This window comes from Candida margitis, assembly GCF_024628925.1.
Source record: "Candida margitis strain CBS 14175 chromosome Unknown scaffold29, whole genome shotgun sequence".
In the NCBI taxonomy this organism is placed as follows: domain Eukaryota; kingdom Fungi; phylum Ascomycota; class Pichiomycetes; order Serinales; family Debaryomycetaceae; genus Lodderomyces; species Lodderomyces margitis.
Window position 1 is genome coordinate 98,674 of NW_026261780.1, and position 17,835 is coordinate 116,508.

General features: G+C 38.9%; 5 protein-coding genes across 5 annotated transcripts; 3 read left to right on the forward strand and 2 right to left on the reverse strand. All coding sequences in view use genetic code 12, as the record gives it.

Annotated features, from left to right (window-relative positions):
* Positions 1–1,164: 1,164 nt before the first annotated feature.
* Positions 1,165–2,766, reverse strand: CANMA_001654 (uncharacterized protein; the record flags this gene model as incomplete). Its single annotated transcript, XM_051813643.1, has 1 exon — positions 1,165–2,766. One exon carries the CDS (start codon positions 2,764–2,766, stop codon positions 1,165–1,167), a length of 1,602 nt encoding a protein of 533 aa, XP_051672760.1.
* A 429-nt stretch (positions 2,767–3,195) lies between these two features.
* Positions 3,196–5,385, forward strand: SEC2 (guanine nucleotide exchange factor; the record flags this gene model as incomplete). The annotated part of the gene is made up of 1 exon (XM_051813644.1): positions 3,196–5,385. The coding sequence occupies one exon, from the start codon at positions 3,196–3,198 to the stop codon at positions 5,383–5,385; it is 2,190 nt and encodes a 729-aa protein (XP_051672761.1).
* A 1,300-nt stretch (positions 5,386–6,685) lies between these two features.
* Positions 6,686–12,121, forward strand: BNI1 (formin; the record flags this gene model as incomplete). The annotated part of the gene is made up of 1 exon (XM_051813645.1): positions 6,686–12,121. The coding sequence occupies one exon, from the start codon at positions 6,686–6,688 to the stop codon at positions 12,119–12,121; it is 5,436 nt and encodes a 1,811-aa protein (XP_051672762.1).
* A 48-nt stretch (positions 12,122–12,169) lies between these two features.
* CANMA_001657 (uncharacterized protein) lies at positions 12,170–15,922 on the reverse strand (the record flags this gene model as incomplete). The annotated part of the gene is made up of 1 exon (XM_051813646.1): positions 12,170–15,922. The coding sequence occupies one exon, from the start codon at positions 15,920–15,922 to the stop codon at positions 12,170–12,172; it is 3,753 nt and encodes a 1,250-aa protein (XP_051672763.1).
* A 520-nt stretch (positions 15,923–16,442) lies between these two features.
* On the forward strand, positions 16,443–17,597 carry CANMA_001658 (uncharacterized protein; the record flags this gene model as incomplete). Its single annotated transcript, XM_051813648.1, has 1 exon — positions 16,443–17,597. One exon carries the CDS (start codon positions 16,443–16,445, stop codon positions 17,595–17,597), a length of 1,155 nt encoding a protein of 384 aa, XP_051672764.1.
* Between the last annotated feature and the right edge of the window lie 238 nt (positions 17,598–17,835).

The window sequence follows — 17,835 nt, forward strand, 5'->3', positions numbered from 1 at the left end:
TACTTTGTATAGTTTTTCCGAAACGAAAAAGAAAGAAAAAGAAATTTTTTCAGACGCCTCTAACAATACACAGTCTTGAGTTCGTGTGACTAATAATAAAATAACAAAAAAAACTTCCGTTGATACGAGAGCATCGACTGTCAAACATTTGAACAACAGATCTGTACCTTAATCTTGCAAACTTCCATTCATCCACAACACCATAGCACTACAAAACCAACTACATACTAATAATAATAAAGATCTAGATCTAGTTTAAATTGAATGAAACAATAATTGGCAAATACAAAGCTGTATCCAAATTTTGTTCAACATATTCAAAGAGGGGAAAGCAAACATAAAGGCTGAGCTTGCTTGTTGCATTAGAGTAAAGAAAAAGAGACTCCGATTGCCGCGACCGAAAATTTTTTCTGTTTATTGTGTATTTTGTATTTTGTATGTTGTTTTTCTGTGTGTGTCCTCCTTGTAAACGTTTCGTTTATTGGCTGCAGTACAGGCGGGCTGACAAAAGAGGGGTATATATACATATGGCGCTCAACACAAAAAACTATTGACAAAGGTGTTTTGTTTTTGTTAAGCCAATCATATTTCAGTTGTTCAATTTTTGTCTTTTGTTGGAAATTTCTCGATTGTTCTCTGAGCTTTTGCACTTTTTCGGAGTTGAAAAATAAAATGAGACAAATCTCTTTTTCCTCTTCCTTCCCCTCCTCCAATTGACACATTAGTTTATATCGAATCAGAGTACTTTGAGGCAAAATAAAGAAAGAAGAGCGATTGTCGGTGTAATGGGAAGCATGACTCCCATCACACACCTTACGAAAGAATCCCTCCACCAAAGTACGAATTGAGTTAATTGGCGACTTTGAGTTGAAAAAATTCCACAAAACGAACTAGAATTGTTTAGTTGCACGTGATATGGTCATGTGATTCTTTGAAAGAGCCACTTCTTCTTATGGCTTCTTTGCCGAGTTATTAGGATCTTTTTCTACGTAGACTTCCTTGGATGTGCTATAGCACACTCCTTTTTGATTGATGAAGGAGTATCACTGTTTTTTGTTCTATCTCCACGATTATCTTACGTGTTACTGTTTTGACTGCAAATTGATGCTAAAATAAAGAGAGAAAATGCTTTTTGTTGCAAAAAAACAAACTCCTCATGTATTCTCATAACCCTAAAGTAGCAAATACTCTAACCCTCTCGTCAAACCAATCATTTAGCCCACCTCTTGGATTCACCGACAAGTCCAGTTTACACTGAAAGATACAATCGCCAATTCGAATATACTCGATTGCTCGGTTTTTCGTAAGATAAAACAACACGACATGTTGCACTTTAAACCATTCGTCAAATACCGTGGGGTGAATCATCCCAAGACCTAAATTTGGCGCACCACCTGCTTTCGCACCTAATAAATCCAAGAATTTAAGTTGTTTTTGAGATGAAACTAAATGAACAAGACCTTGTATGTTGGAAGTGTTGTTGATTCGAAGACTGGTTAAATTGAGTGACACAAGTGAATCGTAAAATACACTGTGGATATCTTCATATAATAGGTCATCAACTGTTTTGTAAATGACAATGGAGAGCTTTTTTAAATTACAATGTTTAACAATGCATTCAGCAAGCTCAGTATGTTGGTTTGTGCTTGTAATGATGTCGAGTGACGTTAATGGCGGGAGATTCTGTATAAACTGGGCAGCTGTATCCCTGTGTTCCTGAACATTTAATGATAAATGGCAAAGCAGTTTGAACTTTCCCCTCAAGTTTAAAAGAAATGAGCTTTGTCGCTGATCATGTTCTATTTCAGTAATCCTCTTCAATTGCAAAAACTTCAACTTTGACAAATCAACCGATTGTGTTAAAAGTTTGGCATCATCTATAGATACCACCATGTCATTTAACGCAAGTGAGGTCAATTCGGGCAAATGTCTCAACCTGGTGCAAAGAAATAGCGTCCTGACAACATAGACGGATTGATTTTGTCCCGAAAATGACAATTGGCGCAATCGTTCCCCAACTCGACTTGGGTCATCGTCATTTATGAGTAAATTATCAACAATTTGTCGCAATTTCGCCGAATCTTTAAACGGTTTTATTTGAAAGTTGACCAAATTGGGAAATTTCAACTTTTGAAAATCACCAAAGTCGACAGCTTGATTAATTTCACTAAGGTAATTACTAAATTTCAAATTAAGGATTAATGTAGTTAGGAGTTGTTTTTGAGGTAAATTGTATAAAAAATCTAGTCGAAAATTATCATCTAACCAAATCAAACTTTGTAAATGGTTCAACTTGCTAAATAACAAGATCAAGTCCTGATTCAAGTTGTAGTCATAAATATCCAATGAATCAGGAAGATTCTTACAATGAAATGAGTAAATGTGATGGTCATGGTGGGATTTGTTGAAAACTTTAATAAACCGTTTCAAATTGAATGAACTATTGATGTATGTTTTACCATTTATTCGATATTCGTTGTTGAAAATGTTGAATTGGGAGTCGATAATTATATGGTTATATAAGCGTGAATTGCATAGTTCATGCATCTTGTGACATGTTCGACACAAGGATAAAATATCGAATTGTGATAAATAGTTGATTATATTGCCAATAATTTCAATGGGCAAGTTTATCAAGTCGAACGAAACTTGTAGTGCTCCAATGCTGTTATTATTTTCGTTCAAGGGTGTCAGTAGTGAGGCGGAGCCGTACTTTAGTGGTAACTTGCTATAGCCTATGGGTCTATTGAGAGTAACGAAATCCATTGTTGATTGGTTCTGGTTATCTAATGGTCATTAGCAAATGTAAAGATAAAAGAGCCGCACCTAGGAAAAAGTCCCGCATTTAGAGAAATTGTGGGTCATTGTTTTGTGTCAATAAAAACGTGACAATCACATGACTTTGAAGGGATTTACCTCTGTAGCCATCTCTATTTTGAAATGGAATGAAAAATTGGTGTTCTGATTGCGCTTTTGGTTTCTGTCTTTCCCTTAATCTTTTACTGAGGACAGAAGCTCGAACCGGAAGTCGCGTGTTCCTTTATTAATACATTCTCTTAAGAAACAGAAAAAGATTGAAGCTAAGACAAAAACTAAAAAGAAAAATAAAAAACGACAAAGAAAGAATTTAAACGAGAAACGATTACGTTTTCGAATCAACTCTGCCACTTCCCATTTTATCAACCCATCACCATTATGTCAGGCGAAGGAGATATCGATAAACGATTGGAAGAGGAAATCGGCAATCTATCTACACGATTAGTCACTGCTGTCAATAGACAAGTTGAATTGGAAGAAACGGTTCTACTGCTACGTAAATCCATTCACGAACTAGAAACGAAAAATGCCGTATTAACGAAAAGTGATGAAAGTTATCAATTGATCCTACCTAAATACCTCAAACTACAAGAAGATTTCAAAGAAGCCAACATCAAGAAGGAAGTTGCTGAAAATGAAAATGGTCGGTTGAAAACAGAAGTTGATGATTTATCAGCCACTTTATTTGACGAAGCAAACACCATGGTCTCCAATGCTTCTAGAGAAACCCATAATTTCAAAATCAAGAATAAGAAATTGTACGAGGAGATTGATGAAAAGAATATTATTATTAGTAATCTACAAGACCAATTACAGGATTTGAAACAAATGTTTATTAAAATTGAAGATAAACAACGACTCATGGTCTCTTCTAGTCATAACAACACACCCAATTTGGACCAGAAGGAATTTGGCGAGGATAACCAGTCTGTTAGTGAAGATGATTACCAAGTACAACAGCTTTCAAGCAGTTTATATGCACCTTACATGACAGCATTACGATTTGATTTGAATAATTACAATAAGGATTTCAAAGGATTTGTATATACATTGATCAAGCCCGAGTTCACCCTTGATTTGACTCATTTGAAAAACCTTGCTTATTTCAAACCCATTTGGATGGAGGAAATTGAAAGCACCGTTACTCATGTTCCTAATTTACCGTCAACAACATTGCTTAACCGATGGCAGAAGAGTAAGGTATTTTGGAGCTCGTTGATTGATGGAAGGGTTTCCATTGAACCAATTAAAGGGTATAGTGAAGGGTCTAAAAGCTCACCAGGTAGAGAAGTTGCTCCTGAATTGTTGTCGGTTGCCATTACTGATCCCTGTGCATTTTGTGGAGAATCGAGAAGTGTGCTTTTGGAACATTGTCGGCTTCATCATTACAAGATTTATGAAGCTGATGAGGTAATGATTGCAATTTATCCATTGTGTCATTATTGTGTTTTGAAATTGCGCAACTTGTGTGATTTCTTTGCCAAAATAAGACTAATTAAGTCCAACGTGTTCAAATTGAAACAAGTACATTTATTCGACGACTATGTTCATGGTGTGTCTTCCGGTGGTGGTGGCGGTAGTGGCTCTAATTTTTATAGACGAACAAGTTCAAATTCGTCCTCTACTGCTCGGTCAATGACAGTATCATCGCCGGGCGCAAGTGAAGCTGACTTAACAAATGGACACGTGTACAATATAAAATTGGATGCCGAAGAAGAGGCCAAGTTGATCAAGATATACTTCATACTTGCCCAGATCAGACTCAAGATATTTTACAGCAAATTGGGATTACGGGAAAATGCCAACAACCAATTTAATGATTTGAATATTGATGAAGTCCATTATGAAACATTCTCTTACTTGATACCACATAGAGGTGAAACAAAACAGACGAACAAGGACATTGATGCTACTATATCGCCGAAAAGGTCAATTGAATCGAACGCTGCCAGAACGTCTATTGACTCAAACGCTGCCAGAAAGTCTATTGACTCAAACGCCGCAAGAAAGTCCCTTGATTTAAGAGAGGCTATAGAAACGACAATTGCCATTGAAACGGAAAATAATACCTTGGCTAAAGATTCACGTGCAGATTCGAGTGATACTAGTGCTAAGAATGACGCAGCTACGCCACCACTACTGCGTGCCAAAGTAGAAAAATCACCATTAGATACACCTGATGATGATTCCGACACTCGTGAGTTTGAAGATGCCAAGACTACCTTGAAGTCAGAAACCAAGCAGGAACAAAAGGAAGAGCAAAAGGAAGAACCAAAGGAGAAATCCAAACTGAAACTGAAACTGAAACTCAAACTGAGACAGGGATCAAATCTGAAGCCAAACTCGGCAACAAGTTCACCCGAGAAAGCCAAATCACAATCAGACCTTACCGAGGCACAATTATTTCTACAAAAAATGAAAAATAAACCCCATAGTCCTGATGATGAAGGTAATGGTGGATTAAAGCGTTCAAAATCAAAAAGTAAACAATTTAAAGCCAAGATTGATAAAGATTTGGACCAGACGCTAGAAATGTTGGCTGAGATGGAAGCAGATGGAAGCAAATAAGAATTGAGTATGCATGAGACTACAAGAGTGCATTATATAGCCAGTAATTGTGTCAATGTGTACCGGTATGAAGCAATCTAGTTGATGGAATATGTATTTTTCTTGAGTGTAATTACAGACTTAACTTTAACTCATGGATTGTTTTTCCCTCTGTACATCTTTAACCAATTGAATACGGGCACATTGTAAACAATTTATTGGCTCATAACGCGTATGTTTCTACGTGTCTCTTACAGTCAGATCTGATTCGGGCGGTTTTTTTTTTCTTTCTTTTTTATTGCGCCTCACTGAAGGCAAAAAGGAAAAAAAAAATCCCCAGAAATGCAAGTTCAACCAGCGAGCGCGTGTCTGGCGCGTGTGCCAGGTAATTTTTTTTTATCTCTCTTTTTTATCGCCGACATCTTTTTAGACGACAACAAGACAATTAATGATAACTTTCATGTAATTAGAGCAAGCGCCTTATGAAGCCATATGCTATAGATAAAGATAAGACCATCCGTTGTTTTGATTAACAGTGACTTTCTTGGTACAACTCGGTCGTTTGTTCTACTAGAAGTATTTCACTCCCCTATCTCTCGCCTCTCCTCTGCCGTCGCTCATTTTTTCGGTTAACCCTTTGTACGACTACCACAGAGTCGTACAGAAGAAAAAAATAAAGAGCACTAAAAGAGTTACAACCAGCAAGGAAAGAAATAGTTTTAGTTACTGCATCTTCAGTTGTGTAATTTCACACATCGTACTATTGACAATGCTTAACACTGGTCTCCCTGGTTTAAATGAAATGCATGGGAACTAAATAATGTAAGGGTGCTATGTTAGTATGCAAATTACGTATGAAAAAAACCAAAAGAAAAAATCATACAATTTCACCTATTAAAGTTGAGTAAGTGTGACTATAAACTACTTACTTCTTGATATGAGCTTCTTGGTATTTGATTTTGTATCTGCAATCTAATGTTATAGTATTATATAAACCTGTAAGCCCTAGTAAGAGTATCTGTTACACATTTGTTTGTGGAGTGTTTGTGGGTGTGTGTGTAACTAAATTGTTTTGAAAGTTTTCTCAACTGTTTGTTGTTGTTGTTGTTGTATGAACAACAAAACTTAATTTTTTCTTTCTTTTCTATACTTTTACAACCAAAAAAGACTCCATTTTTGTTTGTTTCTGGCTACACGTTTCACCCGCAACCTACATCCTCCAGAACACACCCAGTCATCTTTCCTTGCTCTTAATCCAAACTATCTACTACATCACCAATAACTTACCAACAACGACTGGAGGAGCAACACACATTAGACAATGAGAAGGAAACCAGTGGACTCCTTCAACAACAGTCCAGCTCCCACGAACCCTTATCAGCAACTGACCACTTTTAATAATAACAACAGCCAATTCAACTCACGAATCAATGACGAGTTGAATCGATCACAACCGTATTCGACAACTTCATCGAAACAGCAACCTCAACAACTGGATCCTGGGTCGGGAATGGGCAATAATAGCATCCGCAAGTCTTCCAGCTCCATGTTTGGTTTGAAACGACATAGAGATAAAGAGAGGCCGTTGCATCATCAACACCATACGAATGAAAGTCTTTCTGATGTGTCATCGACAGATACCGCCAGCATTTTATCGGCTGGCACGCAACATTCTTCAAATAGCAGACGACTGTCACAGAACCCATACCAACAGCAGTTACAGTTTCAACAACTGCAATACCTGCAACAACCTGCCCACTCACACCATCTGCTGCAACACAGCCTACCGCAGCAGCAACAGCAACACAATTCGCATTTCCCACCTGCAAGATCGGCTTCGGCTGCATATCCATCCTCACAGCCAACATCTTCGCCACATAATAGGAAGTCATCTGTTTATAGTGTGTCTACTATGGGTACCGAAAAGGTCGCGTCTAATCCCTATGATACCCCAACGCAACTATCGCGTCAACAAACAAATGCAACTGCAAGTACAAACCTATTAAGCAGAATGTCAACAAATATCTCACTCAATTCAGCAATCAAACCTACTAGAAGCTCAACAGACGGATACGAAAAGTTCCATTTAGAGCGCCCATCTTCTGCATTTGAAATTGATAGAATGTTTAAAGATATGTTGGAAAAAATAAATTTTAAAAGTTTACCACCACAAGCAACAAGGGACTTGTTAAATTACGACACAGATAGAAAGTGGATGATGATTGAGCAGGACAGAAGAGCGGAGTATGAGAGACAACTTCGGTACACTCAAAAATCTAGTAGCGAACTACCAGAAACTTATGCCCGATGGTTGATGCTGAAATCAATCACAACATCACAATTAAGTAATTTATGGCTACAATTAAGAGCTGAGCCAATATCTTGGGTACGCGAGTTTGTATACGATTGCCAAGGAGATGCATTGTTGTCGTCGTATTTAGAGAAGCTCCACGATGGAATGGAAACGCAACAGGTGTTCTCAATCAAAGATGAAGTGTTTGATAAAGAGAATTATATAATGCGTTGTTTGAAATGCGTCATGAACCAGAAATTAGGTGCAGAGAGAATTAAAACAGATGTCGATTTATTTGTAAATGCTGTTAGCGGTTGTCTATTATCGCCCAGACTACTTGTGAGAAAGTTGGCAACTGATGCTCTCACGTTTGTGGTATCCTACAACTCCGAAGATAAAGCTCGATACAATAAAGTGCTACACGCAGTTGATTCATTGAATGAACGAGTGCTATATGATTTTGAGGACTATGATGAAAACAATAATCGTAAGAAACGAGAGTTGATACGGAAACCGCCACCAGCGAACTGCAAGCGTTTTGAAGTTTGGTTGAGCCTAGTAGAGAGAACTGTTGACGCGACTGGTAAATTCAATTCCAACGTTGGTGAACGAGAAGAGATCAAATCACAATATGTGGGGCCCGGCCCTAAAGAGAATCATTTTCCTGACTATTGCGTTGCAACAATGTTGTTTATAAACATTATTGTCGAGAATGCATCTGACTTTAGACTGAGGATAAATCTCCGTCTGCAATTTCAAGCATCAGGGTTGATCCGTTTATTTTCAAAGTTTCAGACTCTTCAGCAACCGTTGCTCAACAATCAGATAGAAAGATATTTGTCTTTTGCCAGAGAAGACGAGACCGAGTTGAAAGTTGCTCTGGGTTTTGATAGTGAAATGAACTTCAACGATCCGGTTGATTTGGTCAAGTCTTTGTGGGAGACCTTTAGAGGATCTGATAATCAAGGACATTTCCTTAGTACAATGCAGCATTTGTATCTTATACAGTCAGAAAGGAAGAATAATAGGCAAGACGTTGGTCAAAGTTTGCGAATACTCGACAACATCATCCAAAACCTATCATCTCAACAAAGCAGCGATGAAAATGCCGCTTTGAACATTGCCATAAATAAATTGTACGCCAACATGAGTACAGATGACCAATACAGGCGCGCTTTGGAAGAAGTAAAGTATTATCGAAAAGTTGCCGAGGAAGCCACTGCAGAACGTGATGATATGACGAGACAAATTGAAATGGGTGCCGAAGGAATGATTACTAGTTTGAAAAATGAAGTGACTGAGCGTGAATTGATTATTGAAAGATTTAGAAGAACCAATGAGGAAATGAAGGAAGAAATGCGCAACTTGAAAACCAAACTCATGCGCGAGAAGCAAGAGCAGGAACTTGAAATGAGAGAGTTTTTGATTATGTTGAATAGTGGAGACATTGAGACCGCGATTTCCAAAAAGGGCAAAACAACTACTGCATCAGTAAGAACATCAAATGCTGAATTGGCCGATCGGTTGAAAAGGCAAATTCATCGTCGAAGAGCTGAGTCGAGATTGGATAATAAACGATTGGGTACTCAAGTGGAACCGCTGAAGAGATTGAGAGCTTTAAGAGACCAGATGGGAGACATTGAAAATATGGCGCGGGAATTGGAAATGACCGACTTTGAAACATACACGGAACCACAATTGGAGGAGCAAAGCCCTTCGGAACCAGAGGTCATTGAAACTGTATCAGAGTCTGATTCAGATGGTGAACCCGAACCAGAATCAGAGCCAGAAGTTGTCTTGCCTCCCGTTCCATTACCTGGGAAAAAGCGAGGAATGCGCAGTGACGATTTGACGAAGCTTGATGGGTTGAGAAAGAAATTGTCCAATTTGCAGAGTGAGTCCAATGACGTTATGAAGTTCAATACCAGTTCCATGTTCAGCAAACAAAAGTACCTTGCTGTGGAAAGGTTGCAAGAGTTGGAAAATAGCTTTAAAGATTTCAATATTGACTTTAGTGCTCACAATGAAGACGATTACAGCTTTTCACCGGGCACTGATGATCCAATAAGGGACAAGACGAAAGAGGTTTTGAGTGAGGTTGAGCGATTACGAAATGAGTTGAGAAAGCAATTGGCTGAGGCTAATAAACCTAAAGCAGCAAAGAAGAGAGCTTCGGTGATGGACAGACTTGAGGACAAGTATATGAAAGGTCAGGTACAGACCAATGCTGACGTTTCTAGTCAACAAGTGAAGGAGCACAAGAAACTGAATAGAATGACTACAATCGGATCCATGGATCCTCTGTTCCTCAAAGAGTTGAGCAACAAGGTTCAATTAGCAGAGCCTATTGACGCAGCTAAGCGTGATGCAAATGGTGAACGTGGTACATCAACATCTGGCAAGGAACAAGAGGAACCTGGTTCTGGAGAACCTGTGCCGGAGGAACCGTCAGCAGAAACAGCAAGTGGTTCAAATTCAGCACTTACCCCACTCCCTCCTCCTCCTCCTCCACCACCACCGCCGCCTTTACCTTCATTATTGGGTGGAGAGTCCTCAAACTCTGCTCCACCACCAGCACCACCAGCACCACCAGCACCTCCTCCTCCATCTTTTTTGAATGGCTCTACTTCAGCGCCACCGGCACCGCCTGCTCCGCCGCTTCCGCCACCTTTGTCAAGTGGAGGTTCTTCTAGAAACTCACCTCAATTACAATCACCATCTCCATCACCTATCTTGGGTAATGTCCCACGACCAAAGAAGAAATTGAAACAGTTACATTGGGAAAAGATTGATCATACTGAAGTCGACAACTCATTTTGGAAGGAACCAAACTCAGATACACTTGCAAGTGAGTTGATGTCGAAGGGTGTGTTTGACGAAATTGAAATAATCTTTGCCGCTAAAGAGATCAAGAAATTGGCTTCAAAGAAGAAGGAAGATATGGATAAAGTCTCTTTCTTGTCCAGGGATGTTGCACAACAATTTAGTATTAACTTGCATACGTTCAGTTCCTTATCAGATATGGAACTAGTGATGAAGGTTTTAAGATGTGATAAAGATGTCGTCACCAATCTATCTGTCCTAGAATTTTTTGGCAAAGAAGAAATCACAGAGATTACCAATACGGCAGTAAGAAATTTTGAGCCATACTCAACCGATTACAAGACTGACGAAATTACCAAACCGGACAAGGATCCATCGGAGTTGCAAAGACCTGACAGGATCTATTTGGAGTTGATGTATAACTTACAACACTATTGGAAGTCAAGAACCAGAGCGTTATCAGTCATTGCGCAATATGAAAAAGATTATGATGATTATGTTTCCAAATTAAGAGCAATAGATGCTTCAGTTGACAGTATCAAAAATTCAAAACATTTAAAGGGTGTATTTGAAATCATTTTAACTGTGGGAAACTATATGAATGATTCGTCAAAACAAGCTCGTGGGTTCAAATTGAGCTCATTGCAACGTTTGGGTTTCATGAAGGATGAAAAGAATAGTATGACGTTTTTGCACTATGTGGAAAAGCTTATTCGCACCCAGTTTCCTGAGTATCTTGAATTCCTTGATGAGCTAGCCAAGTGTAATGAGACTGCAAAATATTCAATTGAGCACATATACAACGATTGTAAAGATTATGTTCAAAGTATTAAAAACGTGCAAAGCTCAATTGATATTGGAAACTTATCTGACATTTCCAAATTCCATCCCCTGGATCGAGTACTAAAACATGTTTTGCCTGCATTGCCTAAAGCATCGAGAAAAGCAGGGTTACTTTTAGACCAAGCCAACTTTACTTTGAAGCAATTTGAGGACTTGATGCTTTACTTTGGGGAGGACGCACAGGATCTGTTTGTCAAGAATTCTTTTATTAGCAAGTTTACAAACTTCATGAAGGAGTTTAAACGTGCCCAAACTGAGAACTTGAAACGGGAAGAAGAGATTAGAATTTACGAGCAACGAAAGAAATTGGCCGAATCGGCTCACAAGAAGAGTAGCAGCGGCAGTAATACTCCAAATGAAGCAACGGAGAATGATGAGGATGAAGGAGTCATGGACTCGTTGTTGGAAAAATTGAAGGCAGTTGGGCCAACAAAGGGTGAGCCATCGTCAGCGCGAAAGAAAGCATTGATGAGGCGCCAAATCTTGGAGAACCAACGGAAATTTTCTTCAGACGGCCCTCCATCGCCGACAAAGTCGGGCTCATTTGACTTGCTGAGAGAAGGCTCGGAAGGATTGGTGTCTCCTGTTGAAGAGAAGATGGATTCTTCTGATAGAATGGCTGCTAGTGGAGATGAAAATAATGATTCCGAGGACAAGGACTCTCCGGTTGGATCAAGGGCTAAGAATTTATTGCAAGAGCTCCGCAATGCCAATGAAGAAGGACACAATGGTGAATTAACAGCTCAACAGTATAGACTTGAGAGGCAACGCAGGAAAAACCAGGCCGAATCAGGATGATTTCGTTTAAATACCTTTATATGTTATAACTATTTAACGCGAGACGGTTCAGATATTAAGTTTTGCTCTATTTGCACTCAACTCATCAAGATCATAGTCTAAGACCATTAGAGCCTTTTTTGCACTTGGATCAACTCTATTCTCAGGGTAATCGAAGTACGGTTTGTTGAGCGATAACAAGCCTGTGCCACTTAATTTGCCTATGAAGGGACGATTTATCTTATTCAAGTGGTCAACTAAGGATAAATCAAATGCTGAACTTTTGTTCAACTCGGCGACTAAATCTTCAATTTCTTTGCAATTCTGCTCAACCAATCGTAGTAGGAAAACTTCGCCACTTATTGTTGCACCAATTACAACTTTCCCAGCATCGCTACTTTCAGACCAAGGATTAGTCAAGTTAGCTGGCGCTAGTCGTGCAATACCTGAAGTATGTATCTTGGTTCCTTTTAAAGAGTACAATGTTGTATCACTAGAATTCATGACAACAATCAGGGAGTTTTTTGCACTAGCAAAAACCCTGTCTCCATAATTAACCTGGTCAATCATGGGAATCGATTTAGGATAACAGACTTTGATATTTTCCAGTGATGAACTATCAAATTGGAATATGGAATCTTCTTGTGTAGTAACCAAAATAGTGTTTCCGGCAACGCTCATTGAAATGATTTTACTAGGCAACTGCCTAAAACATTGGACTGGCATCAACTTCTTTTCAACTTCATCGTACAAAGTGTAATATATTGTATTTTCACCCGTGAAAAAGATCCGCTCATGAACTTGCTGTATATGTGTTACAGGTTCTCGACTATTAAACGAAGCCAATACCAAAACGCTAACAGACGGGGTTTCATTCGTTTTATTTCTTTTTATATTCAATACTTTAATCAATCCAGTGTTTTTCTCATTACTAGTATTACAACATCCTAGAAGTACTTTATATTTTGTTCGATCGTGTCGCTCTATCCTCCATATGCAAGCACATTGGGCCACCTCATTTTCGCTTAGAATTCTCTCTTCACCAGGTCGCTTTGAGTTAACTTCTGTGTGTTCCAAAATCCTGTGTTTCTGTCGGTCGACAAATTTTAGCTTCCCACGTTGGGAACCACATAACAACATAAAAATTGAAATATGTGGGAGATACAATAGCTTCTTTGGTTCATCCGGTATGCGGACTTGCTTGATCATAGGTTTGGTAAATGTTGTTACATGGGTAATGGCGAAGCCATTATCCCGAAATACTCCTAACCTTTTGTAGGTTGGTAATTCAATAGTAGGGGGGAATTCAACCACAGAGTTTACAATTTTGGGAGTCATATCGTTAAACTGGACAAGCATCGGATAGGTACTGTTTTGTAAATCCATCATGTACAAATCTTTGCATCGTATGTAGACAAAGGTTTGGTCCCTGCTCGCTTGCACTTTCACCTCCCGATCTCCTACCTTTAAAAATGAGTCGCACTTGGTCAAACCATCAAAGGAAAATTGGGCAAAGTTGCCATCTGCAGCGCCCACATAGATGTGATTCTTTATCGATACCAAGTCATGGGGAACAAACTCGGAGACTTGCATTAACCGTTTGTGAATTTCAAATTTGTCCATTGGTGCCAAGAATTCCTCGTTTAGCGGATAGAAATTAATGAACCCCTCGTATGACCCAATAGCAATCATATCAAGACTACCTACCATGCATCTCTTCATCATTGATGGTTGAAAGTCCAAGGTCACTTCAGATACCAACTGCGGGTTGATAACCAAACTCAAGTCACCGGTGGCAGTAACAAGCTCAAGTATATACTTGCAAAGTATTACTTTTTCCTCCTTCTCGATGATCAAGAGAAGTTTATCACCACTTACCTCAGCAAACAATATGCATTGGTTTGTGATACAAGTGTGTAATGATGTCAAATCGGTCACCGTTACCGACCTTGTAGTAACTTGAATTATATAATCAACATCATCAGCAATAGCATTGGTAAACTGCAGTGACCTAACTACACCACAAAATATAGTTTGCTCGTCTTTGCAAATCTCTGCATCCTCAACTTCAACCATGTCGTTATCAGAACTGCCATCAAATTCAAGAAGTTTGGTCTCAAATGAAAAGGCACATATCAAAACCAGTCTTGAAAGTAGTTCTAATAGCCAGGACTGAACTACTTTTCTGAGCTCTATATAGCCTTCATCTTGCTTTGAGCCGTAATAACCTACCTTAATATGTGAAAGCTTAAATCTCGAGGCAGACCCAGTGATGGACCAAAATTCATCCTTTTTCAAACGATCAAACTCACCAGAAACAGACGAAGGAACAACTTGAAAGTCTATCACAGGAGCCCAATTGGGCGATTTTTCCAATAGCTCCGTCTTGGAGTGAGACAACTTCGTATCATTTTTAATATCACATGTATACTCTGGTTCATATAGTTCACTTAGTATAACGGTATTGGTTTGGCCACTTGCACTTGCATATTTTAGCTCATAACCAGCAGAAGTTCTCTCAAACGTAAATGTCGTAATATTTTCTGAAGCTCTAGCAATCGGTGCTATCGATTCAATTCCACTTTTAGAAATCAAGATCGAATAGAAAACTCCTATATCTGAAGATAATAGAACCTCGTCCACTTCATAATCTCCCATGCTTCTTATTTGTGACTTTGGTACATAAAAGTTTGTAGGAAAGGAACCGGCTCGAAAGTCGGACGATTTAAACTCGTAATGACCTGATATGATATCATGCACCGAGATGACTGTTAGCTTCGTAGGCGAAACAAAAAGGAATGCGGAATTTTGGAGCAACGGGGCAATAAATATGGGTATGTCAAAAGTATTCTCCAAAGGAAGGGAAGATTTGGATATGCTTGGGTCACTGGAGTAAAAATTAAACCAGCTAAATAAATTTATGTATAATCTCCTGTGCTCGGTAAACACTAAGCTTAAAAACATGTCGGTCTGCATCGCGGACTTTGACTCAATAAAGCAAGAATCAACCAAGAATCCATTCAACGGGACGTTCAAATGATTCTGCAAGACTGTACCACAATTAGACTGCTCCACCGTTTTGTAAATACGAAATGACTGCGATGCTGAGCATGATATTGTTGAAAGTCCCGATGGGGAAGATCTGAGAACAAATCCGCTTGTATTGAGCTCTGGGTAGTTCAGTTTCTGCTGCAAGTTCCACCATTGCACAATAAATGGCTTGAATACAAAAGGTCGATCCTTCAGGAGTGGTTTATACCCGTAGTCTATGTCCCTGATATTCCTCGGTACTAGGAAAATTCTTAGTAAAAGAAGAAACCCAGATTTTAGCGACACAAGAATATGATCTTCCTCTTGAGCTAGACTGGCCCGTATTATGCATGATGACCTCACAGCTGACTTGAATCTGTAATCAACTCCATTGATAAGGATAGACTGATACTTTACAAGCACATGAGCTAGCTCAAAAACAGGGTCTTCCTCCTTTTCGACCTGCTCTATACCCCCAGTCGCAGACGTATTCAACTCCTCTAATATGTCATCATCCTCGTCAAACGCGTCCATTTGTGAGTCCTCCTCTGGGGGAGTTAAATACTGATATTCTGCATCATTCAACAACTTACTTGACAGACCTTTGAATGGCTTGTTTATTTTAACTTTGAAATCTGTGTAGATATGTAAAATTGCTGGGGAATTTACTAGTGTTTGCTTGGCTATTAGATAGTTGTGGTCAATGTTATCATCGTTTAGAAAGTGTTGTAAATGGCTATACAAACTGTCATGCCCATTAACGTCTGAATTGCTAGCTAAATCATGACTCATTGCAAATTGTGGGGAGATTGCGTTGGTATCTTCTGTTCTGGCTTAAACGCAATGGAACTTTTATTTTTGATTTACAACCACACTGTCACTCCCACCACGGACTTCCCCAGTAACAGATAAAATGGAGACAAAAAAAGCAGCTAAGATTTACAATTGTTACGTCATAGGAGCGAGTTTGTCTTTGTTTGGACTTGCGTCAGGCATGGAGATGTATTCATACATGAGTTTGCAGTATTTAGACTTCTTCAACAAGTTTTACGATTATCCAACAAAAATAGAAGAAAATTTACTCAAATCGAGCAACATCTTAGGTGCAATTGGTAATTAATCTCACTTAGATACGGGCCTTTTGCCTTATTTCAAAACCTAACAAGTAAATCTAGCTGGAAGTGTCTTGGGAGGGGAGATAGCTGTGCATTTCGGTTATAACAAGGCACTAAAATCCCTATGCTTGATTTGGATTGTCGGTATTATATTCACGTTCGTGTCGGAGAGTCTTTCACTGCTTATTTTTGGTAAAATGGTGAAGGGAATTGCAATCGGTATGAGTCATGTGGTTATCCCCATATTTCAGTATGAGATAATTCCAGCAAGGAGACGGGGCCGGATTTTATCACTTTACATATTGGCAACCAGTATTGGAAATTTGCTCATATATCTGTTACCCATGATTGCAATGAAGGTGTTGGGAAATGTACAGTACCTTAGATTGCACTGGTTGGTTGATCTTTTGCCCCTTTCCCTTGCCACAATTGCCGTATTGTTCTTTCCTGAGAGCCCAAAGTGGCTAGCGTCAAATAACGAGTGGGAAAATGCTGCTGATATATTAGAAAGCATTGAAACCGCCAATTCTGAAAAGTCCGTTAGAAGCAAGTCCAAACACGAGAGAAAACGACTTGGTGATAAGCACTATGTTGTGAAAAGGTATTCTAATACCGCCAGCGTTCGAAGTTGCTCGATGAACGCCTTATTTGGCAGAAAATATATCCGAGAAGTATGCACGGGAGTTTTGTTACAATTGACGATTGACATTACTAGTGTTACTAAGTTGCTAGATTCTCTACATTCGATATGCATTGCTTGTCAAGTCAAGACTTTGAGCGAAATTAGAATAGTTCAGGAGTTTGATTTAATAATGAGATATTTATTTATCTTAGCTCCAATGATGGTCATTGATTTACTAAGAAGAAAGGACGTCTTGGTATTTGGGATGACTGTGGATACCTTATTGATGAGTATCTACGCCATTATTTTCCTTGGATTTTCAGGTGAAGCGAATCAGGCAACTCATTTCAATTTAGATATTGACTGGGGTTTGCTGGTTGAGCTTTACAAAGAATGTGCATCGATAATACTAGCACTTACAGTATTGATGGACATTGTATTCCACTCATTAGTTTTGCCTGTTTGCTGGCTTTACATATTGGAGATTTTTTCCTCGTCGACCAGGTCCAAAGGTTGGATAGTCATTTCAAGCTTGCATTGGTTATTTGAGTGTTCATTATCGTTGATTTTTCCATTTTTATTATCGAATTTGAATGGATGGTTGTTTTTGATTCTCGCTTTGATATTGTTAAGTGGAACTTTAGCCATCTCTCAGATGAAAGAGACGAGGGGAAAATCTTCGGTCAGCTCAATTTTTTCAAGTTCAAGGTTTAGCTCAGAGAAGAATTGAAGCGAATCAAAGTTTTGCATTCCCAATTAAATCAATTTCTTTGAGGGCGAGGCCAAGCTTTCTGTTGTACCTGTACCTCTTCTCTATAGCTGGAGTTGCTAATGCAATTGTAATATAGCTAACTATACAACTTACGTATCCGCAATTTCCATATCTAAATTCACTTTTCAAAAGTGATAAGTTCGAGGATAATTGCGTCTTGAGTGGTAGCAGTCATCAACTCATTGCAAAAATAGAA